The 27,100-nt window shown below is 36.9% G+C and overlaps 3 protein-coding genes and 1 non-coding gene across 9 annotated transcripts; 2 read left to right on the forward strand and 2 right to left on the reverse strand.

Annotated features, from left to right (window-relative positions):
* The first annotated feature begins 5,639 nt into the window (after window positions 1-5,639).
* On the forward strand, window positions 5,640-6,783 carry LOC141643075 (ras-related protein Rab2BV-like). Its single transcript, XM_074452096.1, has 2 exons — window positions 5,640-5,917; window positions 6,087-6,783. Exons 1-2 carry the CDS (start codon window positions 5,753-5,755, stop codon window positions 6,564-6,566), a joined length of 645 nt encoding a protein of 214 aa, XP_074308197.1. The 5' UTR covers window positions 5,640-5,752; the 3' UTR covers window positions 6,567-6,783.
* A 71-nt stretch (window positions 6,784-6,854) lies between these two features.
* On the reverse strand, window positions 6,855-6,927 carry TRNAK-CUU (transfer RNA lysine (anticodon CUU)). Its single transcript has one exon. It is a non-coding gene; the product is annotated as a tRNA-Lys (tRNA).
* A 6,748-nt stretch (window positions 6,928-13,675) lies between these two features.
* LOC141643077 (uncharacterized) lies at window positions 13,676-18,479 on the forward strand. The gene is made up of 7 exons (XM_074452103.1): window positions 13,676-14,098; window positions 14,928-15,104; window positions 15,230-15,379; window positions 15,800-15,901; window positions 15,989-16,059; window positions 16,319-16,386; window positions 17,888-18,479. Exons 1-7 carry the CDS (start codon window positions 13,928-13,930, stop codon window positions 18,127-18,129), a joined length of 981 nt encoding a protein of 326 aa, XP_074308204.1. The 5' UTR covers window positions 13,676-13,927; the 3' UTR covers window positions 18,130-18,479.
* A 751-nt stretch (window positions 18,480-19,230) lies between these two features.
* LOC141643076 (protein DA1-related 2) lies at window positions 19,231-24,253 on the reverse strand. Of its 6 annotated transcripts, none has more exons than XM_074452097.1 (12): window positions 23,446-24,253; window positions 22,285-22,454; window positions 21,795-21,882; window positions 21,563-21,707; window positions 21,339-21,459; window positions 21,148-21,231; window positions 20,903-21,022; window positions 20,599-20,811; window positions 20,456-20,518; window positions 20,138-20,253; window positions 20,004-20,062; window positions 19,231-19,885 (listed from the first exon to the last, which is right to left on the reverse strand). In XM_074452097.1, exons 1-12 carry the CDS (start codon window positions 23,492-23,494, stop codon window positions 19,566-19,568), a joined length of 1,548 nt encoding a protein of 515 aa, XP_074308198.1. In that variant the 5' UTR covers window positions 23,495-24,253; the 3' UTR covers window positions 19,231-19,565. The 6 variants fall into 6 exon arrangements, with proteins under 6 accessions (XP_074308198.1, XP_074308202.1, XP_074308200.1 ...); XM_074452101.1 differs by having other exon boundaries at window positions 22,285-22,546; window positions 22,669-24,072; XM_074452099.1 differs by having other exon boundaries at window positions 22,285-22,430; window positions 23,446-24,067.
* Window positions 24,254-27,100: the final 2,847 nt, after the last annotated feature.

Consider the following 27,100-nt stretch of genomic DNA (forward strand, 5'->3'; position numbering starts at 1 on the left):
TATTTCAAACCCACATGATCCTCCTGTCACGCCATCAACCCCACCAGTAACTTCCGCCGCTGCCTCAACCCTACCAGACACCCCTGTTACTAGCCCTATCCCTCCTCCTCCACCTCCACCTCTGCCACGCCCTAACCTGCCCGTGCTACCACCCGCCTTTATAATAACATAATTAAACCAAACCCAAGATACTTTGCTAAAGCTGCAACATTAACCAACCCTCATGTAACACCTACCACGATGAAACAAGCTCTCATGGACCCTCGATGGAGAGCTGCCATGGTAGATGAGCATGAAGCCCTTCTTCGCAACCAAACCTGGACGCTTGTACCCCGTGACCAAGCCCCGAACATTGTTGGATGCAAATGGGTCTATCGAATTAAATATAATCCTGACGGTAGTCTCAAGCAACACAAAGCCCGCTTAGTTGCAAAGGGTTTCCACCAACGTCCTGGTATCGATTACTCCGAGACTTTTAGTCTCGTTATAAAACCCACAACAATCAGACTCATTCTTTCTCTTGCTGTTACTAATGGTTGGCACCTACACCAGATCGACATAAACAATGCTTTTTTACAAGGTAAATTAACCGACACTGTGTTTATGATTCAACCCTCTGGTTTTGTCAACACCGAAAAACCTGATCACGTTTGCAAATTAAATAAGGCCATTTACGGCCTAAAACAAGCTTCGAGAGCGTGGTATACCGAACTTAAGTCATACCTCATCGACTCCGGTTTTACAAACTCACTCTCGGATCCATCCTTATTTATTTTTAAAACTGCTAACACCCGGCTTTTTGTACTTGTTTACGTTGACGATATTATCGTCACGGGACCAAACACAACACAAATTCACTCTTTCATCACCCAAATTTCTACAAAATTTTCACTAAAAGACTTAGGACCATTGTCATATTTTCTAGGAGTTGAAGTGACACCCACCAAAACTGGTTTACACCTTAACCAAACCAAGTATCTGTCGGACCTCCTACACAAATTCAATATGTAAGACTGCAAACCGGCCTCGACACCCATGTTGTCTCATCCACCACTGGTCAAAGAAGTCTCTCAACCCATTGTACATGAGACCGACTATCGTGCACTTGTAGGTAGCCTACAATACCTTTCCCTCACGCGAACCGACATTGCTTTTCCGGTTAATAAACTCGCACAATTTCTCACTCACCCTACCTCCTCCCACTGGACAGCCCTTAAGAGACTTCTACAGTACCTTCAAGGTACCCTACACCTTGGTATTCACTTAACAGCTTCTTCTCCCCTTGGTTTACATGCTTTTTGTGATGCTGATTGGGGAGGTGACCCTAATGACTACGTCTCGACCTCTGGTTACTTAATTTATCTTGGTAAAAATCTCATTTCATGGTCATCCAAGAAGCAAAAGGCATTGTCACTATCCTCGACCGAGGCTGAATTTAGAGCTATTGCTACTACTACTTCCGAATTACTTTGGTTACGGTCGCTACTTCAGGAACTCGGGTTAACTAATTCTCAGGCTCCTACTATATATTGTGATAATTTAAGTGCTAAGCATTACTCGGCTAATCCGGTTTTCCACTCTCGAATGAAACATCTTGCTCTCTCGTTTCATTTTGTCAAAGAACATGTTCGCCAAGGTACTGTTCGTATACAACACATCAATAGCGACGATCAACTGGCCGATACATTAATGAAACCGCTCCATAAACCGCGCTTCCTTGAATTATCTAACAAGATTGGACTCCGCAGAAGACCGTCCATCTTGAGCGGGAATGTCAAAGATATTATCAAAATTCAAACCAACTCCTTAATTGGTGGCACATAATATTCTACGTACATATTGTTGCTAATTGTTAGCTAGTTGTTAGCTTATGTATTTAATTAGTCTTTGTAATCCTATTCTTACTCCTAGCTTATAGTTCTCCTAGTATAACTTAACTACTGATTGTACTACTATAAATACTTTGTAATCCTTTTATTATTAATATAACTTACACTTAAAACTCAAATAATAATCTTATACCGACATGTCACATGTTATTCATTAAAACATGAACGCCACAGTCAGTAGAGAGTAACTCAGATGTCTCATGTCCGCATAACCGAACTCGCAGGAAAAAAATGTCTATGCTTATCTTTCGGGAGTATATCAGTAGGTCGACATAGTGGCTCAATCTGTATAAGATGATATGCATGCCTCATCCGTAATGAATATAATTATACTATTAATATTGAATATTATTTAATTTTGAAAAGTAGGGTTGTCGACATAAAAAAGGTAAAATAGGAGACGTTGATAAACTTTTTTACCCATATTCTAATCATAACCGGACCCAAAACCTGTATAACCCGGCCTATATTTAAGCCATTTTAGAGGTTTTGTTATAGTGAATAGGCCAAAAGGAAAATATGAGGCATTTCCTGATAATTGGAGAGATAGTGCCTTATTTTTTTTTTGAGAAAAGAACAATTCATTAATAGAACGCCATATGGCACTTACAAAGAATAATTATAATCGAAAACAAATCTAATGGAAACCAAAGAAAAATAATTTTCTTATAAACTAGGGATCTCAAAACAGCATCTGACAATTCGGCTCGTCCTATTATCGCTATCTTCATGTAGCTTTTGAGGGGATCCTTCGTTTGATTTATGAGATAAAATTTACCTCTGACTGGTTCCAAAGATCGTTGACAAATCACTTTTATCCTTTGAAAGAACACGCTGCAAACCATCAACGAACTACTCTTGACTATATTATTGATGAAACTAACCCCATGAATAAATGGAAAAACCCCGAAATAAGGGACGGAAAAACGATTCTCACCAAAAGGGAGACTTTTATTGAATAAAAGATAGATATGCATACTATTGATTGAAATTTGAAATAATTTTGGGGCTTACCATCGATCGATTGATAATCGATGGGAGCCCCCTGTATAATATGATGGAGGCTAGGGTTTTTTTAGAGAGTTTTTTGAGAGAGAGAGAGAGAGAGAGAATTTTAATAAGACTGATAAAATGTTTGTATGACACAAATGTAACAAGTTTTGGTTGAACAATAATTGGAGAGATAGTACCTTATAGATATGAATGTACGTGATTGTACAACGTGTGTGTAAAGTATTGTAATTACTTAGTACATGGACATTAGTCGCACTATGTTTTGATTTATTTTTTTGTGTCAAATGAGACGCAAGGTCATGCAACATATGTGGGAGGGGGATTGAAATTCGTTATATATTATTATGAAATCTTTGTCTTAACAACTAGGTTAGGACCTCTTCGATAAGGTTTTAAATTTTTTAGAATAATAGATAACTAGTTTTAAACCCGTGCAAAATTGCACGGGTATGTATTAGATCGATATGAATATTTTTTTTGATGAATATTTAAATTTGCATTTTTATTATAATAATTGGGCAATAGGTGACATTCTGTGATGTACATGATTAATGTGTAATAGATAATGTTAACATTAACAATCTGAATTAACAAATATTAACATGAACAATTAGCAATTAACAATTCAATTCCGTAATTAAATGTAACTAGGTTTGGTGCCCGGCTTCGCCCGGGCTACCTCTATTTACCGTTAAATTTTATTTTCAATGAAATAAACTATGTTGAAGTTGTCTAACTCACACGTTTACTATTTGTAATATATTTTTCTACGGCATATCTTGTAATTATGATGAAATGTAAAATTTATTTTCAAAATATGAGACACGTTCACTACCCCGCTATTAATATTATTACTTTCACGACATTCTTTCTTAATATCATTACGTTCACTACTCCCGTGGTTACTATTATTTCTTTTACTAATTCGTCTATTTTTCTGTTAAATTCATTATTCTTGTTAATTTTATTCGACCTATATTTAAATAAATAAAATATTTTCTTGAGTCGATTGGTTATTTAATTGTTCATACTTTTTCTCATTGTTACCACTATTACTTTTACTACATTCGTAGTTACTTTCACTACTCCCACTATCATTATTATAATTGTCACTACTCCCACATTAATACCGTTAATTTTATTAATCTCGTTGCTGCTACTATTACTTTTACTACATTTAATTTAATGCATAATTCTATGATGATACTAATTAATTCCATAAGTGGGGCATGTTAATTTTAAGGAAAATCACTATATTCTTGTGTTTTCTAAATTTTATTACTTTAATTTAATGTAATTTCCATAAATATTCTTCATCAAGGCATCTTTATATTATATTTTTAACCAAAACTATATAATATTTACATTGAGGTCCCTTTATCAGGTCCATCACACGGTACTATCGATTTAAAACTATATAGTATAATTAATTTGTATAGATTTCTTTAATTACATTGAAGTCCTTTGGTTTCTGGAATTAATATATAGTATTGATTCCTTCTCGTAATTATGTAATTTTATTATTTATTTTTTTTAAATTATGTAATTCATTTATTTGTAACTAGTTTAGACCTCGTGCACTACATGCACGGTATATAGAGTTTCTATATTTATAAAATATTATATAAAATAGGTAGCTTATAATTTTTCACATTTCTCATCATTGAATTTTGTTTTGCGAAAAAAAATTGGAAATGAAAATTAATCAAGAGAATTGAGTAATAAGCCGAAATGTAATTAATGAAAATATTTTTATACCATAAAGCTAGTAATTTCAATTTAAAAAATTTCTCAATTTTTTTTGTCATGAAACTAATAACAACAATTTACAGTTTTGTTTTTATACGTGGTATGGTTCAAGTTATTATCTAATAATATTATCAATAAAAGATTTAATAATTTATAATTTTATATCAATTTTATTTTATTCTAATTAATTAAAATATTATAGTTTAGAATTTAGGGAAAATAATATAATTTGATGAAAGACTAATTTTAATGAAAAAATAATAAGTAAATGAAATATATTATAATCATTAGTTTCCTTATTTATTAAATGCACTTCATTATCATTAATTTCCTTATTTGAGAAATGTGCATTTTAGCGGGAAAATTTTTGAGATCCCCTATTCTTTTAGTAGATAGGGGATTAGTTTCATTTATTCCGATTTGTAATTCATTCCGCTTATATGCCATTAATTTTATTTATTCGGAATGTATAAAATTATTTCATAGTATTATTTCATAGTATTTGTTCTAAGACGGAATTTGTCGTATGTTTGTATAGCCGGAATTCTGAAGAAATAAATACATTGCACACTAACGGGTCTCACCATAACATGAATTTCCAAAAAAAAAAAAAAAAAACTGAATTAATAACGTGGCACGCCCTGAATTGAGTATTGCCTTCTGAATTATAAATATAAGATTGTTTATTATGTAATCACATGCCTTTTCTGGATACAACCTACGGAGTACTCCGTTTAATTTATAAATAGTTCTTAGGAAAACAGAAGATGTAATTGTATATGTTTTTATCTAGCTTATTTGTTTACCAACCAAACAGTATCCTCTCAATTGTTTTTAATTCCCGTTTTATGATAAATTATCTATTTTTCGCTCCTTTAATTACCTGTTTGTTTATGATCACCTTACAATTTGCATGGTCCATTTTGCACCTCAGGCGAAATTAGTAAGGTCCAAAAGAACATTATGAGCTGTAATTTGGTTAATATTACCCTTTGACATTCATTTACCTGCCCCATTATTTTTGGAGGCAAATCAATCTCATTTCTTATACATGGCTACTTGATTTTATAGAAATGTTAGATTGATAAGAAAATAAAATAATGTCTTACAAAGTTGATCATGAGTATGATTATTTGTTCAAAATCGTCTTAATTGGGGATTCAGGAGTTGGTAAATCCAATATTCTTTCAAGGTTTACTAGAAATGAGTTTTGCTTGGAATCCAAGTCTACCATTGGTGTCGAATTCGCGACTAGAACTTTACAGGTAATTGCATTTTACAGGATTACCCAAAATGTCATTTGGTGCTAGATAGATATATCGAACAGGTCTCAACCTAGTGTTTAAGACGGATATTGTATTGGTTGCAGGCCAATACTCTCTAATAGCATGATAGATTATTTATTGTATTGAAGGTTAATTAGAGTAATTGCAGGTAGAAGGAAAGGTAGTAAAGGCACAAATATGGGACACAGCAGGACAAGAGAGGTATAGAGCCATAACAAGTGCATATTACAGAGGAGCAGTAGGAGCCCTGCTAGTTTATGACATAACTAAAAAGCAAACGTTCGACAACGTGACTCGATGGCTACACGAGCTGCGTGACCATGCTGATTCCAACATAGTCATCATGTTAGCCGGCAATAAGTCCGACCTTAGGCATCTAAGGGCGGTCTCTGATGAGGATGGGCGAACCCTGGCCGAGAACGAGAGTTTATCCTTTGTCGAAACATCAGCCTTGGAGTCTAACAATGTTGAAAAGGCTTTCCAAGTTATTCTTTTAGATATTTACCAGATTATTAGTAGGAAAGCATTAGCTGCTCAACAAGCTACTGGTACTGTGCCTCAAGGGACGACCATTAATGTTGGGAATGTTAATAATAATTTTAACAAGAAGCCTTGTTGTTCCAACTAATCTAGGCACCTAATTAAATTTTATTTTCTTGGAAGATTAGTGAAATTGTTGTAAACTGATGATTTAGGAAGAAAATATGTATTGTAAATAGTAAATGCCATCTTTTTACATTCTTATACGAGTAGTTATTGCTTATGCATCGATGTACTTTATGTTCATATATTTTGTTAACCCAAATGTTGAAGGTCTAATTCTCAAACTAGAGAAATTTGTCTTCTGTCTCCTTTAGAATGGGTAATGAAGTAAATAGCAACTCCTAAAGAATTAGTTTAATAATATAAAAAAAAGCGCCCACCGTGGGGCTCGAACCCACGACCACAAGGTTAAGAGCCTTGCGCTCTACCAACTGAGCTAGACGGGCTTGTTGACTATGGTCTTGTGGTAAATTAATATCATTTCTTTTATTACTCTAAAGACCTCTAAACACCACCATTCCTTTTTGCGTCATACGTGTATAAAGCTAACTTGAACTCTTGCTTACCTTTACCAATCACCAATCATCTATAGATCCTTTGCCTACCTTGTACTCTACCTCACCGACTTCTAACCAAAACTAATTGAACTAGCCCATAGTTTACATTTGTATGTGGAGCAAATCTTGCTATAGACAGATATATCCGTCTATAGTAAGAGATGGGTAAATATCTTTAAAGTGATGACATTTTTGAGTTTCACCATACAAGTTGTTGTTTGTCTTATGCGTAATATAACATGTTACTTGCTCCGTCTTTAGTTATAGACGGATAGTTGCCGTCTATAATGAGATTTTGTGTTGTAACAAATGTATTGAAAAAATAACGTCAGGTTGTTTAATAGAAGTAGGATGGGATTAAATTACACAGGTTGTCAAATTCTTTCGGGTTAATATTTTCTCTGACCCGATAGAAAGTACTGTATATATTTTTGTTTTAGAGTGTATTATTCAACCATCTCTCTTAAAACAAATGTATCCCTCTTAATATAAACACGGTTCAAATATCATCCCACTTGAGCATATCAGACAGACAATTTTGTTGTTTTTTCCTATGCATTCTGCTTTTGTTTTATTCATATTACTTAACTCGTCTTAAATTTAATACGGATTGTGATTATTTAACAGTTACTTATTTCAATTTTTGATATGTTTGTGGGTCTCTCTACTCTCTTCAATGAGTAAGGCCCTGTTCTTTTGGACTTAATTTTAGTTCTAATAAGTTCAGTTCACTTCAGTTCAACTCCATTCAGTTCAGTTCAGTTCAGTTGAGATCAGTTCAGTTCAGTTCATATTAGTTTATTTCAACATTAATATTATTATTCTTATTTTATATTCTGATTCATATCATTATTATTATATTAATTTATTTACTATTATTATTATTATTATTATATTTATTAATAATTAATTCGTATTGTTTATATTATTATATTTATATTTAATATATTTATTTATTATTATTATTATTGTAATATTATATTTATTATTTATTAATATGTTCGTTATTATTAATATTATTCATAACATATTTATTATTATTATTATTATTATATTAATAAGTTATTATATTATATTTATTATTTTATTAATATATTCATTATTATATTATTATTAATCACATATTTATTTTTATTATTATATTTAATTATTATTATATTAATAAGTTATTATTATTATTATTGTTATTGTTATTGTTATTGTTATTGTTATTTTTATTGTTATTCTTGTTGTTGTTATTATTATTATTATTATATTATTTATTTTTTAGTTATTATTATTAATATATTATATTATTATTAATAATGTTATCATTTATATCACTAATATATTATTATTACTATATGTTCCGGGTGTAATTCCAGAGCCGTTATACGTTACCACCCGTGCTTGTAGAATGACGTCTTTGGTTGACTCCTCCTTGCGGTCTCCTGAAACAATGAGCAAACTGAGGGCTCGGCTTCGGGCCGAGCGAACTCACTCCGACGCTCAAGTCAGTAAACTTAGAAAGATAAGCTGTTGTTACTTGGTCAAGTATATATTGTAGAGAGATAAGGAAGATATTACCAGATGAATAGTGATTCTTAGGTTAAATTGTGGATCTCCTCCTCAATGAGAGTTGAGGAGTATTTATAGACTTTCACCTTTTGTCACGTAGTGGCCAAGTGGCTAAGCGGTGGAAAGACCGATCTACCCCTCGGCCGAGGGACCCATGGCAGGCCGGCGGGCCCTGTTGACTCACCGTCGAGGGGTCTTGGATATGAGTTCGCGGATGCGTGCCGGCGGGCTAGTTGTCCCCGCCGAGGCACAAGAGACAGCCGACAGGTGGCGTCGGTTAGGTTTGTCTAAGCCGTTGACTTCTTGTGGATATCTTTGACCTTGCTCAATATCTTGTCGATGTCGGTCACGGTGCGAAATATGCCCCATCAACTGCCCCCCCAGCGTAGTCTATGCCGTGGTATGGGCTCCGATGTATGTTGAGCGTATATTCTGCGCAAGTGAAAATTTCGCCCGCTTCTTCTTCCCGGCATGGCTCGCTTAGGCCGTACCATATCCCCTCTCCACATGGATGTGTAATGGACATTCGATGTGGAAAGAGGCAATGACACTTTGGCCGAGGCCGTGGGTCGCCGAGAAAGCCGAGGCCGCCGAGGCGTGGGGTCGCGAGAAAGCCGAGATCGCCGACCTCGGGTCGCCCATTAAGGACGATCGCTAACGCGCGATGGCAAGAAGCAACAGGCATAGGGAGACGGGCGTCGTCACCGAGGCTCACCGGCGTCTCGGATAGCTTTAGGCATGTTCGGGGGCCAATTATTAAGCCTTTCCTCCCGCCATCTTTTGGCGCTTAAATGATATGTCCGTAACCTTTTGCCTTTCTTTTCCCGTATTTTGTACAACTTTGGTAGGTTGTGTTTTGGCTTATCCTTATGGGGACGCCGTCCGTATTTTCCTCACTTTGTAACCTGATCATTTTTAATAAGAGTTTGCTTATTCTGCCTCCGGCTTGGCCGAAGTCTTTTCTTGTCTTCGTCTGAGTTGTCTTCTTACGTCATTAATTGAGCGCTTCCTTTGTTTCTACCTCGGCCTGGCCGAGGCAGTTAGAATGCGTATCTCAACTGTGTTAACGTTCCTAGGGCGTGCTGATCGCTTTCGCGAGTATCAACCGCGCTGGTAGTGACTGTCATGAAATCTGCTTCCTTATAGTGATCGCCGTGGCGTCTACCTCTTGGAGTGACTGCTGCGGCGTCCACCTCTTGGGGTGACTGCCGTAGCGTCTACTTCTTGGGTGACTGCGACGGTGCCTATATCTTGATGGTGACTGCCGTGGCGTCTACCTCTTGGAGTGACTGCTGCGGCGTCTACCTCTTGGGGTGACTGCCGTAGCGTCTACTTCTTGGGGTGACTGCGACGGTGCCTATATCTTGATGGTGACTGCCGTGGCGTCTACCTCTTGGAGTGACTGCTGCGGCGTCTACCTCTTGGGGTGACTGCCGTAGCGTCTACTTCTTGGGGTGACTGCGACGGCGCCTGTATCTTGATGGTGACTGTCGTGGCGTCTACCTCTTTACATAGCTTCGGAGAGACTCGCCTCCCTCCTGCTTGATAGTCAGGAGGTCCGATGCCTCCACGGCCCTCCTTTTATTGCAAGAGTACTGGGCTAAGAAGGCGTCCCTTAGGTCGGCGTAACAGTATACCGAGCCGTCGGGTAGCCCCTTGTACCAACTCTGAGCCATCCCATGCAAGGTTGTTGGGAAGACTCGGCACCAGACCTCGTCGGGTTGCTCCCACACCGACATGTACGACTCAAAGGCCTCGGCATGATCGGTGGGGTCGCTATCCCCTTTGTATGTGAACGCCGGCAATTTTAGCTTGGTTGGCACGGCGGTTTCAAGGACGTAGGCATTGAGGGGCTGTCTGACCACGTGTCGAACGACACGCGGCGATCGGCTCATCGCATTCCTAGTCCGGCTCCTCTCCCCGTGGCGGGAAGGGCTTCTTCTCCGACTCTGGTGAGTCGGGCTTCTTCTTCGACTCGGTGAGTCGGGCTTCTTCTCCGACTCGGCGAGTCGGACTTCTCTCACTTCTCCGAGGCGGGCCTCGTCGGTCTTTGCCGTGGCGACGCCGTCCTCCCGCGGTCCGGGAAGGACTTAGGTTTACCACTAGCACTTTGGGCTCCTCCGGCGTCTTGACGGGGCCGGCTTCTTCCAAAGTGCTCCATTCGGGTCTCTTGGAGTCACATTTCGGGCCCTGGTCTCTGGACGGGTTCCGCCGCTCTTGTCGGTGTGAGTGTGAGCCGGCGTACTACCAATTAAGTCCAAGAGTAGCTTTAGTTTTCTGCATCGACCACATGTCCCATGATGGTGACCTGGTTGGCGGGCAGCGGCGTATCTGGTATTATTGGCATCCCGTACTCCGGTTGAATTACCCGGCCGGTGGAGGGCTGCGCAACTCCAGAACTGTGTACGGTGTTATCTTGGCAGAACTCGGTTTCGTCAGTTACGAATACCTCTTGTTGTTTTGACATCTTCTTAGCTTTTTGGGTGGTTTTTGTTTTTTTTTTGTTTTTTTTTTGTTTGGGAATGAATGTGACTAGCTTCTAGTATCTTTTCCCACAGACGGCGCCAATTGTTCCGGGTGTAATTCCAGAGCAGTTATACGTTACCACCCGTGCTTGTAGAATGACGTCTTTGGTTGACTCCTCCTTGCGGTCTCCTGAAACAATGAGCAAACTGAGGGCTCGGCTTCGGGCCGAGCGAACTCACTCCGACGCTCAAGTCAGTAAACTTAGAAAGATAAGCTGTTGTTACTTGGTCAAGTATATATTGTAGAGAGATAAGGAAGATATTACCAGATGAATAGTGATTCTTAGGTTAAATTGTGGATCTCCTCCTCAATGAGAGTTGAGGAGTATTTATAGACTTTCACCTTTTGTCACGTAGTGGCCAAGTGGCTAGCAGGTGGAAAGACTGATCTACCCCTTGGCCGAGGGACCCATGGCAGGCCGGCGGGCCCTGTTGACTCACCGCCGAGGGGTCTTGGATATGAGTTCGCGGATGCGTGCCTCGGCGGGCTAGTTGTCCCCGCCGAGGCACAAGAGACAGGCCGACAGGTGGCGTCGGTTAGGCTGTCTAAGCCGTAGACTTGCTGTGGATATCTTTGACCTTGCTCAATATGCTGACTGGTCAGCGGGTGCAGAATATGCCCCATCACTATACTTATTATTATTTTATTATTTTATTTTTTATATATCTTATTAGATTATTATTATAATATTATATTAATATATTATTATTAATGAATAATATTGTTATAATATTTAGGCTAATTTGATAACTTATACCTACAATAATTCGTTTTTTCAAATCTTATCCCTAAGATAATTTTTTTTAAAATATTATACCTAATATAAAATTTTCTTATATACTTGATACCAAATGTGATTTCCGGTGAGAACAAATGTTTATTGACCGTTTTGCCCCTAAGTGAACATATGTGTTCATTTACCCTCTTCACTTTTAACCCTTATCTTATTTCACCTTTTAATCTTCCTATTTGAAAACCCCTAAATCAAAAACTGAGAAAATCCCCAAAATTAATGACATGAAAAACCTAAATTATCGTCTACAAGCAATAAAGTTCATCTTGCGCATTTCCGGTCAATCCTAACCAATTATCCAGGTATTTGAAGCTTTTCCCCCTAAATTTCTCTTCATAATTTCGGTTTAAATGACATCTTTTTATCGTATTCTTCATAAACTCGCTTAATTAAGGTTTTTGTTTGCATTTTTTCTTACCCTTTTCAATTTAAATTGATGGAAATAGGTGTACACGAGTTTTGTAGGTGATATTAGTAACTTTGTTTAGAGTTCATATTGTTACTTTTAGTTGGTTAATTTGCTTGGAAATTGAGTATTGTACAACAGTAGATTTGTTGTCGCAAATTCTTATCCTCAAATTGGATTTGGGCTTAAAAAAAGTGTTACAAAAGTTACCTCAATAACTTGTAGTAGTGACGAGAAGATAGGAATTGAAAGAGATTGAATCTGGGAATAATTAGATGAAAAATGTAGGACAAATGTTTCATGAAATAAAGTAAGTGAAGAGAAGATGATATATAAACAAAGTGAAGGGTAAAACTGGAATCAAATACAACATTTTAGGTCAAAAATTTGAATTCCGTCGGAGTCAGGCTTCTTTTCTCACCGGAAATCACATTTGGTATCAAGTATATAAGAAAATTTTATATTAGGTGTAATATTTTAAAAAAAGTTATCTTAGGTATAAGATTTGAAAAAATGAATTATTGTAGGTATAAGTTATCAAATTAGCCTAATATTTATTATGATTATGATTATGATTATGATTATTATTATTATTATTATTATTATTATTATTATTATTATAATTTCAGTTCAGATAAATCCGGTTTACTTCAGTTCAGATAAATCCGGTTTACTTCAGTTCAGTTAAGCTCCATTAACTTCAGTTCAGACAATTTCAGTCCAAAAGAACGGAGCCTAAGTGAGAGATTGGTTCAAAATCACTCTTTTATGAAAAAAATTTGTATTCTCGTGGACAACTGTATGCCTTACACCTAAACTTTTATAACATTTCATTTAATGAATTGCCTTTAGATGTAAAGAGAACGGTCAAACGGTCCTCCCAAGTCCCAAAGTACACAAGAATTTTTCCTCTTTTATTTTCTTGATTTTTGTATCATTCTTTGGTTGATGTTAAGCTGTAATCTCGGATGGGATTGAGTCAAGCCTTTTCCAATTTTACATGGTCGCTTTGCAATTGAGTCAAGAGTAAAGAGTCACCTTAGGAGTAGAAGAAACGTGGGCATCAAACTCCAAAACCCAAACGAGAAAGAATATTCGACTCCAGAAAGCATAACTTTCCTACTTGGATACTCGTAAATTTCCTAACCTTTAATTATTTTATTTATTACAAAATCCAGTATATAATACTCCAACTGTATGTGTTAGGAAACAGCAATTACTCTCTTACCCTTTACGGAAGAACAATTGAATTACCAACTGATATTTAATCCTTGTCGGTTTATATAATTATATACACTACGAGCGACGTCGTTTTCTACCACGTTTATAATCAAAATTCACCACTTAACTTCCATAATTTATTTTTACCTCGTTTCGTTCAAATTACGCAGAGAACAAAACTTGCTGTTTTCCTCTTGATTCAATCCCCAATCTCTTACAAATCCCCAAATTTTAGGGTTGTCCAAAACCCAGTATTTCAACACATTCAATCAATAAATCCCCAATTTTGACCATTGTAGTGATTAATTGATGAAGTTGTAGGGTTTGCGACATTGAATAAGCAAGAAAGCTTGCTGCATATTTTTTGAAAAAAAAGGAGAGATAAAATGCAGACGGAAGCGAGGGTAGGAGATGGGTGTACGAGGAAATACGTCAAAGTGAAGCAACAACATCAATCGCAAATTGGTACGGTGTCTCAGCTTCTTGCCGGTGGAATCGCCGGCGCTGTCAGTAAAACTTGTACCGCCCCTCTTGCTCGTCTCACCATTCTCTTTCAGGTATTACCCGTGTTTTTATCGGAATACTTCTGTTCCATTTGATATGTATACGTAATTGTACTTCCAGTGTGATGGCTAATTAAAGGTGTGATTAGCTGTTGATTTTTGAGTCAATTAAGGAATTTAGTTATGGAAGAAATTGAGGAAGATAAAGGTTGTTGAGGGGTTTAGTTTAATTATATGAGAATTTGTTCTTTGTAATGCTTGTGCAAGAGTATGAATGAGACACCCATAGTTAAACAAATGACCGGGACGGAGGGAGTACTTAATTCAATGTTTGGTTAGATTGTTGGGATTAAGTATGTTGTGTTGTTGAGCTGAGCATAATTAGAGGGTAGTCAATTTAATTGGGTAATTTCAAAGTTTTATCTTTAATTAGAAATTCCATGCGATGTTTAATTGCTACCTTATTTTCTGTCGCGAATTCTGAATATGTGATTGAGGTTTTCAGGTTTACCTGATTTACTGGTTCATTTGTTTCTTATGGGAAGAACTCTGACTTGTGAGTAGTTGTAGGTTTTGAATGGAATCAATTAACTGAATCGGCTTTCATCTATTAGGGCTTGCTTGGGATGGTGTAATAGGGTTATAGAGCTTAAATGAACTATTTCCTATTCTACGTTAGCTTTTCGAATAAACTGTAAAGTTACTGCGACTCTGTAATGGGCACTGCATAATTAGAGAGGTTTATCTTTGAAACTCCTTTTTGTAGTTGATGCCAGTGTACTTTTCAAGTGTCATTACTCTTTTCTTTTTCTCCTTAAAAATTTCACTGGGATTCGTCAAGTTTATGTAGGAGAATTCTTTTTAATGTGGTGTATGTTTTTAGATACAAGGAATGCACTCAAATGCTGAAACCTTGAGAAAAGCTTGCATATGGAAGGAGGCTTCACGGGTTATGCATGAGGAAGGATTAAAAGCATTTTGGAAAGGAAATCTGGTTACAATCGCTCATCGCCTTCCATATTCTTCTGTTAGCTTTTACTCGTATGAGCGGTACAAGAATGTTCGTATCATGTTCCATAAGCTTAAATTTTATTTTATTTTCCTTTTGTGTTTTTTGGGTGGTGATCTAATTACATTCTGGGGGTGCTACTTGGTCTGACTTTTTTTTTTGAAAAATTTGTGCAGATTTTGCAGTCATTTCCGGGATTAGAGAGCAATAGTGAAAACATAGGTGCCCACCTTATTGTGAGATTGACGGGTGGTTTTTTAGCTGGAGTAACAGCTGCCGCAAGTACTTATCCTCTTGATCTAGTGAGGACACGCCTTGCTGCTCAAGTAAGCTTATGAATCTACCTGGAACTCTCCCCATTCTGTTTATTCTGCCTTTGTATGTCTGCTGAATGCTTATCCATTGTAGATTATTGGGTTTTTTTTGTTTTTTTCTCTTAGTCATCTTATGTGAATCTAATTTGTATGGATAATAGCAACATAATATACGTCAGAACTAGCAGCCATGGATACAGCTTATTTTTATTGTTATAAAATAATATGAATTATTTTACTGAGATAGCATTCATCTGTTTCAATTTCTCGTTTTGTCTTAGCCAGTCACAGGGCATGCATTTACAAGTTGACCAGTTGCCTAAGAACTGTAGATATTTACCAATAACTGAGTTTGAGCTGCTTTCATTTATTTTCTGAATGAACATGAACTCTCTACCATCAGTTTCATAAGTTTCCTTCAAACTTCTGCAGACAAATGTGATGTATTACAATGGTATATGGCATGCGCTCCGCACTATTTGCAAAGAAGAAGGCGTTTTTGGTCTTTATAAAGGACTCGGACCAACATTATTGGTATGGTCTTCGTTTTACATTTAATTTCATTTCATATTGAGTATGTGTCCGTATATAGTCTCATCTGACCGTCTCCTACAACTACAGAGCGTGGGGCCAAATATAGCAATCAGCTTCTCCGTTTATGAAACCTTGAGGTCCCAGTGGCAGATAAAAAGGTGCGTACTACACTAAGTTCACTCTCTGAAATTCTCAAATGAGACGGTCTAACACACTATTCTTGTGAGACCACCCGACATATAGTTTGTATATTAGTTAGCCAGAAGTCACCTAATAAATACACGAGCCTGTCTCACACTTTTAGTGTGTGAGACCATCTCTTAAGTTCTAGACTCTTAGTTAACTTCATTGTGTTATGTATATTTCTGCTAATTTGCATTTGCTTAGTTACTTCCTTTGCTTTTTAATTGACCTCAGGCCGCATGATTCCGGTGCTCTCGTCAGTCTTGCATGTGGAAGTGTCTCTGGCATTGCCTCATCAACCGGTGAGTAAGCCTAACTTCTAGAATGGAAAAAGCTTATGACGTCTGTTTATTGAGATCCTCGTAATTTTGTTGTTCGTAATGATTACCTTATATGCCGCCTGCTGAAAAGTGTAACAGTAGCTTTGAGTAGTTATCATGCACTAATTTATTGATGCTTCTTCAACGAGTGACCAAAGTCATCTGTAGCTGCTTTGAGTTTTTTCACCCTACTTATAAATAATGCCAGCATGGAAGAGAGAGGGTTCTTGAATGAAATTTCTTAGATTCTTGTAGTTTTGTTTCCTAGATGATTCCGCATGACTGTTACAAAGATGTTAATAGATGCAGTTCTTGATTATGCTTTTGATGCAGAGAAACAGGTCAATGTGCTGGCTCTGCATTAATTGTCTAACAAGACTGATTAGAGCCAGGGAACAAGATTGTATTGTTTGTCGCTTGTGAATTTTGTAAGGCTTAAAATATAAAAAATGCATTTTTCATTCTTTGTTTAAGTAATCTTGTGCTTCCATTAACCCAATCTTGCCACAATTTTTGCATAACATCTTCCAAGCAGTGCAGCTGATCCCTTTTCTAGGGAGGCACCGGTCTCGGATGATTTGAAACACTCTCTATGCCAAATGTGAGAGGCTTCCTCTTTTGGAGGTATGCTTCTCACTTAGGCGTGCTTTGTAGTGTAGTATGGCACTTAAATAACCGTGTATTTCCACTTCACCTCTTCATAGTTTTATACTTGCTAGCTTCCATTATTCTGAAGCTTCAGTATTGCCTAGTTGCCTCATTTATGATTCGGTAGTGACAAGCAAATGCAAGAATTAGTTCTTGCCGTGACATTATCAAAATCTTGAGATCCTGACATGATTGGAATTTTCTGGAATTATGTTTGTGATTAGTCATCATTCAGGAACTACAATGCCAGTTATTTGTGGACTATGAGGTGGTTTCATAAAATCACACATTAACACCATGGCCCATTAGTTAACCTCTAAAGATTCCTCTTCATTTTATTCCTTCCTTAACCTCCAGCAGTCCAGCCATCAACATTTTGAGTCGGGGTCGGTGCGTGTGGTAGAGTGCTTGTCACACTGTTACCCTAGAACTACTCTTGTTTGTATGACTGTCTGATATTGTTGTTTAAACATGGAGATTCAGAACAGGTGGTCAAACATGTGTGCTTTTTTCCGTAGGCCTAAACATTAGATTCATATTTCTTGGCCTCAGACGAAAAGGCACTTCTGTATCCATAACTCCACGTGTAGATTGTTTTATCATATTGAAGTTTCACTTAACTCCAAATACTATCATTCTGCTGACATAATTATTGATTGGAAAATTAGACTTAGATTGAATTCTTACTGGTTTTTTGAAAATGGATGTGATTTTTTAATAGTTATCCATAAATATCATACTCGACCAGGTTGCGCTATCCTTTGCATTTTTTCTCTCCGAGTATATTTGCGTTTGGAAAATATCTTTATTTATCATGCTGTTTTGGCGGATGCAGTTATATTTCCCATTGATTTGGTGAGGAGGCGGATGCAACTGGAAGGAGCAGGTGGACGAGCACGTGTGTACAATACGGGCATCTTCGGTACGTTAAAGCATATCGTCCGAGGTGAAGGCTTCAGAGGATTGTACAGGGGAATACTCCCTGAATACTACAAGGTTGTGCCTAGTGTTAGCATTGTTTTTATGACATACGAGGCAATGAAGAAGTTTTTGTCAAGTCATCCTCCAGATCAGTAGCTGCATTATACTAATAATCCGGAAAGAAGTAATCATATTGACTAGGAAAATCTCTCCGACAGGCAACGTACTACATTCATGGATTTTTTTTTTTTCCTTTTTCAGTGGTCTAGACATCCAAGTAGATGACAATTTTTGGTTCTTTTCTATAATGAAGGAAAATTTACTTGTATAAACAGTTAAAGAAGTCTGATTAATGTCAAAGTAGCAATTATGTTTAGTCTAGTTTTTCTGTTATGTTTTACGTCATGTACCGGAGCAATCTGTATTGTTGAGAAAATATTGTAGAATTCGACAGCATTGATATTAATGTGTCTCGATGATTCTTATTGGCTATTGCCAAAGGGTTACACGTCTTCCCATCTCAGAAGTTAGAACAGATTACTAAACTGTGATGAATCTGGTTTTGAGAGTGGTGTGGCTTGTGATAATTAAAGAAGCAGGAAATCAATGTGCTGTGCAGTGTGCATCCTCTGATCTCATCTGGATGTTTTTTTTTTCTTTGATTTGGATGTACCACAGGTAGTGTTCGTTGGAGCAACGATTTCTGAATTTCACCCCGTTGATGACAGATTGACAGGTGAGGCTACTTTTTGGGTGGAAATTAGGTGTGTCGATGGAGGGGTGATGATGGGAGTTTCTCAGGGGTTGAGTTGCTCGTGACCATTCTACCTCATCTTACCAGCTTGTCACCGGTGTCTCTTTTGTCATGAAACGGTGTTGGTTTTATTAGATTTATGGTTTGCTTTTCTCTTAGCCACGGTTCAATGTAATATTTATTATTAGGATTGCTCATGCTATAGTTATGTCTATAGCCTAAGCTAGCAATCTTTTTCACTCTCACAAAAAAAAAAAAAAAAAAAAAAAAAAAAAAAATCAATGGTAGTTATCGTCAGTTGCGTCTTCTTATCCATTTATGTTGAGGCCTTTTCGGTTAGTAGGCAAGTTTTGTGTGATGGAAAATGCTGTTAGTGTGTGTACTTTTCAACCCACTTCCACATTTCGACATGAAAAATGAGGTAAAACATAAGTCGTAAACTACTAGCTGGGATAACAATACGAATGACATGCATGGGAAAAAGAGGTCCTGACTCTTGAGAATTCAGACGCAAAACTTTTTTGGCATATCATAAATCGGGAATCTCGTCTCAGTAACTCATTGTTCATCACTCGCAATTTGACAAATTAGGACTCAAGTTCTTCCTACATTTCAATTTTCAAAGTACAATACATTTAACAAATTATTATGTATAATCACTGAAAATCTATGAATGCTGAATCGAGAAGGACCCCATTAAAATCAAGGGTGGTACTCATCTAAGATTTTCATGGTCGACAACTCCGAGCAACCACAAGTGAAGTATCGTGTTGTGTTGTGTTGTGTTGTGTTGTATCGTGTAATAATGTCGTGGAAAGGGTATGATGGATGTATCTCTTTAAATGGGGAAACTTCCGGTATAGCGAATATGATCAAGAGTGCGACGCAATCCATATTTATTTACAGCTGCATTGGCTGCTCTGAAACCTCCTCCATAAGCTGGAGAAGCATCATGTGCAATCTGGTGCAAAAAGAACTCTCCCAACTTCTTTTCCACCTCAGAAGTCCTTCCTTTCTTTGACGATGAATTGGATGATGATGTGGCTGTTGATGTCGATGCCATGCCTCTGAATCCGGGTATTACTTCCGATTCCAGCCACATGTAAGACAGAACTTGACAGATGCCCTCCTCTACTTCAGGGCTTAGATTTCGGTAACCTGTAGATTTTCAGAAACTCAGGATTTAGGATTAAACCAGGCAGTATTGACCTGACCGGCTTAACCCGATGCAAAGCCAAAAGTACAAACCCAACTCAAGATTGAACAAAATCCATACCTTTAAGTCGTAGCCAGCCATGCATCAACTCATGAGCAAGTATAGCACCAGTCAATAACCTGTATTTGAAGGCGAAGAAAAAATAAGGTTTATAGCTTAATTGGGTTGAGTATATTCATTTCTCTCTGTCATACCTCGGTAAACCATAGAGAACAAGAATAGCTGTTACTTCACATCTTCGAGTTAGCCTTTGAGGGTGTGTTCTCATTCCTACTAATCGATGTCCACCAATTCTCGGTCTTCTTAGTATCTGAACATTTGGAGAGACAAGGATCATCAGTAGTTGATCCAGAATAGACTCGACAAATGGATCATTTCTTGGGTTTGAGCCTGGTTTTTTGGGATAACTTAGTTCTTGTCCTAATTGAGTCATCTAGGATCAGAAAGGTTGATTACAAGTCGGGTCACGTCATTTTTGTCATGTCTAATCACATGAGAAGGCAAGGACATACACTAGTGACGGTCTGCTCTTCAGAAAGACATAAGCCTCTGGTCTCCGGCATATGGTGGTATCCCTATCAACAAATTAACCACCACATTAGAATTTGATCCAAAACAATTCAAAGGAAATCACAAAAAAAGCTGCGGTAAGTACATTTTTCTCTCCTACAATGGCATCATTTAAGGCTTGTCGTTCAACGAGAAGCATGGGAATTTGCTGATCTAATCTCATGTTCATGCCTTCATAATAGTCTCTAATGGCATGATATAGAGGTTGGCAATCGCCGGTGTCCATAATTGCAGATTCCATGCACTCTAAGCATATACTTCTCCCATCTTCCAACCCAATGTACCTTGTATTCCAGGACTGAAATTTTATAAAAACAGGTAACATCAGCAAATGAATATGATACATTTACAGAAATTTGAATACAATAAATTTGAGTTATGGTTGGTACCTCCAAACGTTCGCAGCTACAGCAACGAGCTGTGTTATCCTGTTCGTGTGAGGGACAGTATTTCTGGGACCAAAATGGGTGGCATCGATACTCGATCAGTCCAGCTGCGTTTGTAGGAATCTGGAATAGAGTAGAATACGTTTTTAGACGATCTAAATGGTATACTCGGTCTGTTTCTTCAATTTCTTTTTTCTGTACGTTTCCTGTGAGTAGAATTTGAACAGAATACAGACAGAGATCCTTACAAAATGATGACAAACTTCACACTTTGGATGGGTTAACTCCTTGAAACAAGATTTGTGGTATGGATCCCTCCCTGACAAAGAGAACTTGAATCAAAAGAAAAGGGTAAGATTTGTCTGATATTTGTTTCAGTACAGTCGAAACGATGAGCATATGTTATCTCAAGCAAATAGTAAATCCAAAGCATGTGTACCTCATGTTCAGTGATGGGATATCCACAAGAGCGACAGCAAAAGCATTCTGGATGGAAAAAGGTTCCCATGCATCCTAGATAATTACCATACCCAATATCCCGATTGCATCCGCTGCATAATCTGTATCGGATCCCCAGCAGATCAAATACAAATTCTATGGGAGGGTATGAATGTATGAATGTATGATAGATTTAAATAGAAAGAGAGGGGTAGGAAATGTTACTTGTATGATCTAGGACAGAAAGGGACAGGATCATAAGGAGGGTAGTCAGGATAAGAGGGCATATAGGGAGGATAGGAAGGTCTATGCAGGCTGTCCTGTACTCCCCTTGCAACTTCATCCTCATTTTCCGACCGCCATTTATATCCTGAAATATGAAGACACCACTAATTCAGCAATCACCTCATTTAATTAGAAGAAGATATATAAGGAAAAGTTTCCAACATACACACACCATTTGGTCTCCTGACGTCGTCTGCCAAAGAAAGCGCAAGTGAATGGTCTACCTCTTCTCTGCCTTTCTCCGGTTTAGGCCGACCATCCTGAAGGTCAGCAAATGGAGTATTTGAGTTTAATCAGACATTGCACAACCTCAAATTCTCATCATTCATTTGGGAGGAAACATACAACACAACTTTTTAACTGTTTAAATCACACTTGAGAGTGTGATCTCTACTTCTGACATTCTTTCTTCAGAAGCCAACTAGTTTAATAGGTAAAGTTATTGATTGATTAATGGTGCTCATGAGTCATGACCTAGGCTCGAAACACATCAAGGTAAAAACAACCATTGTGACTCCCTCCATGCTAAAAACAAATTATAACATTCCTTCTACATGACAATTTTTGTAATGAGAATCCGAAATGCCTACATTTTGCCAAAATTATAATTGCACGGCAAAGTGAACCAAACAAGCAGAGCAAAAGTTGTGGATATATGTTACCAGGGAAGTACGGGGCGGTCGCCAAAGCATGTTCTCGTCTTCATCAAACTGTGGATGCCGACCGCCAATCGATGAGCCGTGACTAGACCCTCCTCCACTCCCTTTAAAAACTTTACTCAGCCATTTCATAAACTTGGATTTCCTCTCTACATTAGACGAAGCAGGGAGCCCTGCTTATCATGTTAAAGCTGAGTAATTTATGATCACAAATCTTCTATCTATAAGACTAACAGCTTATGACAATTACCAAAATAGATAGAGACTATATGTTAAGAAACCATCTCAACCAAAAGCTTAAGTCAATGATTGGAGTCGCAAGATCGGTTTTATACTCTAACAATATACACCATGTATTATCATCATCCAATGCCTTAAATTCAGGACTTGTAATTTATTTCACTAGCCATCGCCCCGAAAATATAAGCAAGGTCGCAATTTATGGAAGTCAAAATTTATTTGTTCATTAGAACATTTTCTTGCAGAAATAACAAAACTTGAATAATTTCATTTTGGCATTTGCTTGCATAATTCAACATCCATACGTCGATGAAATAAATAAAAACACAAATACTTGTTTCAAACAAACGGTTTAAGTTAAGACGTAGTCACAACCGATTTAAATAATGTTAAAACAACGAAGAAGTAATTGTAATAGGTCTTAACATAAAACCGCACTAAGTAAGACCTATTAAAATGAAAATGTGCATAGGAACTGAAATGACCCAAATCACAAAAACACAAACTTGACAACATTTTCATTGATTCATAGATTTACTGCCATAATTCAACCCATCCAAGTCACATATACACCATAACTACTTCATATAAGCATAACACTTTAAAAAATTACCCGGGCTTTTACGTGCGTAATTCAACATACCCATGTTGCTCTAGTTTGTCTCATGTAAGACCGTTTACAAGTTGTGAAATTGCGCATGTATAAGTATAAAAGGTACAAAACCTTTTTCTAATGATTTAATTTAGGAAATTCGGGTTGCTAATATAACAAAGTTGGAAGAAAACCAAAAGTATCTAACTTTTATTTTGGGTTCGAAGAGACATTTACAAGCATATATACTCAATATGAGCTACAAATTCAGAGACAGAGAATCCAATTAAGAAAAACAAAAAAACAAGTAATGAATAAAAAAGAGGTTGTACCATAAATGCAGGGTTGAGAAAAATGGTTGACTTGAGAAGAATCAGCCATGAAAATGGAGTCTAAGTAAAGAGAAAATGGGGTGCGGTTTGGAAAAGGCGAAAGACGAGTTTTTAGGGGGGGTTGAAAGAGACCCCAGGAATTTGAGAAAGAAAGGCAAATAAAGGGGTTTAAGAGATGATGGAAAAACAGGGAGAATAACAAATGTGGTGGGCATCGTTAAAAGGGGTTTTTGAATTGTTATTTGTTATTATTAAAACAAAACCCACAAATTAAAATTAAGAGAAAGAGATTCTTGGCTTGGTGAAAAGAATTCAAGTTAATAAAGTAGATTTTGAGTAGTAGTATGAAAAAGAAGAGAATCTGATGAGAAGGATGATCGATTTTTAAAAAGCGAATTCGGACGGCTAACAATAGGGAATTGTTTGGCTTTTGTGTATAACAGAGAAAAGGAATTTGGGTGTCCATTAAAATTGGAATCATTTTGGTGTAAGGATGTTAAAGGGAACAAGAGTACAAGGGTGGAGTTTGTTCATGGACGAATATATGAATATGAATTTCTTCTGTTTCTAGATTTGAATTTCAAGGAATTTTCCCGGCTAATAATAAAGCTTTAAATCAGCTGCCCCTATTAGTCTGTGTATACAGTTCTATATGAATATGTGCCAAATGCTCCACTAACCAGTAACAGCTATGATGGAAAAGGATTGGTGGGGCGATTCGGGTGACGATGGAGATGGTAAACATCCCGATTTTATGTCCATAAATGACTTGTGTACTTGTGTTATTTGTGCAGAATTTTAGTACCATAATGTCGAAATTGAGTTCATTAGAAATAAATTTTACAAGTCTCCCTCCTATTTAAGGTGAAATTCGCTCTTTTTTAGAATGGATTATTCGAGTTATCTTCCTTATATCCTTATTTGGATGTTTCATGTGGTCCAAATTCAATTACATGTGGGTTGGTATGTTTTGTGTGGTCCATATTCACTCACTTAATTCGCTCTCTTAATTCAAGTGCACAAAAATAAAACTGAAGTGTACCTTCTATAATAGGGAGTATTATCTTTCGTGTTTGCTAGTTGATGAAATGTTAAATTGCAAATTACTGAAGGTTTTGTATTCTCTTTTGCTATAAGATAGTATAACACATTGTATAAAATGACTATTTTTATCTTATGCTCAACTAAAAGTTTAAACTAATGGTAGGGATTTATCAAGAAACCATTTCAACCAAAAGCGTAAGCTAATGGTTGATGTTCAAATATTATATTAATATCTTATTATGCCCCCTCACTCGAATATTCATTAGGCTTGAAGAGTGGTTACGTTAGTGCACAGGCTCCCCTATACCATATTCTGAAATTCAACTTAAGAAATGGGGGGCGGTGTTAGAGTATATAATCGATCTTGGAACTTCAACCATCAGGTTAAGCTTTTGGTTGAGAGGGTTTATCTAACATGGTATGAGAGTCGGTATTACCAAAGATCACGGGTTCAAATCCTCACAGCTTCCAATAACTCATGAAGTTGAATTTCAGCATATGATACATTTTAGTAGGATCTAGACATCTACTTTTGTTTTTTGAGCATTTTTCTACAAAAAAAATGTTTACAATCTAGTGAATAAAACCAATCATTCAAGTATAGAATTTGAAATAACTTCCCGGATGGTTGAGAACTTGATAATAACACATCAAAAAACATAAATAAACCCCAAAATTTTACATTATGTCGTGTTTTCTTTGACACGGGGTGAAATTTGTTTCGGAACATTGTACAATTTTCAGTAGCAAAATCGGTTATATTTATACTTCAATGACCAAATGTAGAGGTTGTCCGATTGTGAATAGGGGCGAGGCCACCTTTGGATGAAGTGTAGCAGGTGTTACACCAAAGAAAAAAAAATTCTGTTGGAAAATTTTATCTTGCTACACGAAAATTTATATGATTTCCCTCCCATAAATGTTTTTCTTAACTTTTTTACACCGTCATCAACTATTTTCTATAAATACATCCCCCAATTAATATTTCTTCTTTAATTAATATTTCTTCTTTAATCAATCACTCTTTCTCTTTCCCTAAAATCTTTAATTCTTGTATAGTGTATACTCTATTTACAAAAAAAAAAACTCAAATAGAAACAATTTTTTCCACCCAAAATTCCCAAGTATACAGGAAGCTTGTGGTTCTTTGACACATTTCAAAGTATACTTGCTTTTGAAGCTTGCGTTGGTTCTTCCCGTGGCGACGACAATCGTGAAAATAGCGTTTTCGGCTATGATGTTCATTAAAAATAAGTTGCATAGTAACATGGGGATGAATGGTTGAATGGTATTATAGTTGTTTTTGAAAGCTACGTTAGATGAAATTGTGCACAAGTTTATGAATATGAGAACTCGTCGAATTGAGTAGTTTAGCATTATAATCTACGTTTTTTGTAAATAAAATATTCGACAATTTTACGCTTTACCGTGTCTATATATTATTTCGCTACACCAATAATAAAATCCTGACCTCGGCCTGATTGTGAATTGGTGATTATACTTGTGGGTGAGTTGTGACAATAACTGACATAGTTAGGGATGGCAATGGGTCGGGTTGGATCGGGTTTTGCAAGATCCAAACCCGATCCACTTACTTATTGGATCACAAATCCATATCCATACCCGATCTATATCCAAAATATTAAAATCCATACCCGATCCGTTATACTTTTTTCAAATCCATACCCGTTCCAAATCCATACCCGATCCACCACATAATCCAAAACCCAATACGAAACTTGATTTGACTACATAAAAATTTAATCTTATATAAGAAAATTTAAATTTCAAGGTTAATAAAGCCTAAATTTTCAATAATATCCACTTGGATCGGGTTCGGGTATGAATGGATCGGGTTGGATTTGGTTCGGGTTTTTCAATAGTGGATATGGATATGAGTTTTTAAATAGTGGATCGGGAATGGATTATTAAGTAGTGGGTTTGGATCGAATTTTGTCCTTCGGTTCGATTCGGGTTCGGTTCGGTTTAGGTCATAATTGCCATCCCTAGACATAGTGTTAGAGATTTCACAAATTCTCATTATAGACGGGCATATCCGTCTATAATAAGAGACGGGTCGGATCCCTCTCACAAAGAGGCAAGTGTGGGAGGGAAAGTGGAAAATCAAGTGGGTTAATATTTGGCTTTTCACTTGCCTCTTTTTTAGAGGGATTCAACACATCTCTCATTATAAACGAATATCCCCGTCTATAACAAGACTTGCTGGAGAGATTTAGTGTAGTGTCATGTTAGTTAAGATAGATAGATTAAATTACTGCATTTATATAAAAGGATGCCAAAGAATAACGTAATTGCTATTTCCTACACATTAATTTACTCAATCCTACACAAAAATACCGATTTTTCCGAATATGCCCCTTCCATTTCACCCACAAAAAAAAAAACTAAACCTAACTCAAACCCAAATTTGATGCCTTAATCATACTTGAACAAATCGTCTTCATCTGCATCACTCTCCCAGGCCACGCCATTCTTCATCTTCATCGTTTCCCCGCGTCAATTGCATTTGACCTGTATTCCGCTTTAAAATGGTAGTATTATTAATTAGTAATTAAATACTGTAATTTTTTCGCTGATTTCATTCGTCTTT

This window comes from Silene latifolia, chromosome 2 (assembly GCF_048544455.1).
Source record: "Silene latifolia isolate original U9 population chromosome 2, ASM4854445v1, whole genome shotgun sequence".
Lineage (NCBI taxonomy): Eukaryota > Viridiplantae > Streptophyta > Magnoliopsida > Caryophyllales > Caryophyllaceae > Silene > Silene latifolia.

Excerpts from the sequence above, each read along its gene's own strand:
- LOC141643075 (XM_074452096.1), top strand. The coding sequence starts at position 5,753 with ATGTCTTACAAAGTTGATCATGAGTATGATTATTTGTTCAAAATCGTC. Across the intron at positions 5,918-6,086 it reads TCGCGACTAGAACTTTACAG|GTAGAAGGAAAGGTAGTAAA; the intron begins GTAATTGCATTT and ends GAGTAATTGCAG.
- LOC141643076 (XM_074452097.1), bottom strand. The coding sequence starts at position 23,494 with ATGGCTGATTCTTCTCAAGTCAACCATTTTTCTCAACCCTGCATTTAT. Across the intron at positions 21,232-21,338 it reads ATCCCATCACTGAACATGAG|TTCTCTTTGTCAGGGAGGGA; the intron begins GTACACATGCTT and ends TTTTGATTCAAG. Across the intron at positions 21,023-21,147 it reads GTGAAGTTTGTCATCATTTT|ATTCCTACAAACGCAGCTGG; the intron begins GTAAGGATCTCT and ends ACTCTATTCCAG.
- LOC141643077 (XM_074452103.1), top strand. The coding sequence starts at position 13,928 with ATGCAGACGGAAGCGAGGGTAGGAGATGGGTGTACGAGGAAATACGTC. Across the intron at positions 14,099-14,927 it reads GTCTCACCATTCTCTTTCAG|ATACAAGGAATGCACTCAAA; the intron begins GTATTACCCGTG and ends GTATGTTTTTAG. Across the intron at positions 15,902-15,988 it reads GACTCGGACCAACATTATTG|AGCGTGGGGCCAAATATAGC; the intron begins GTATGGTCTTCG and ends CTACAACTACAG.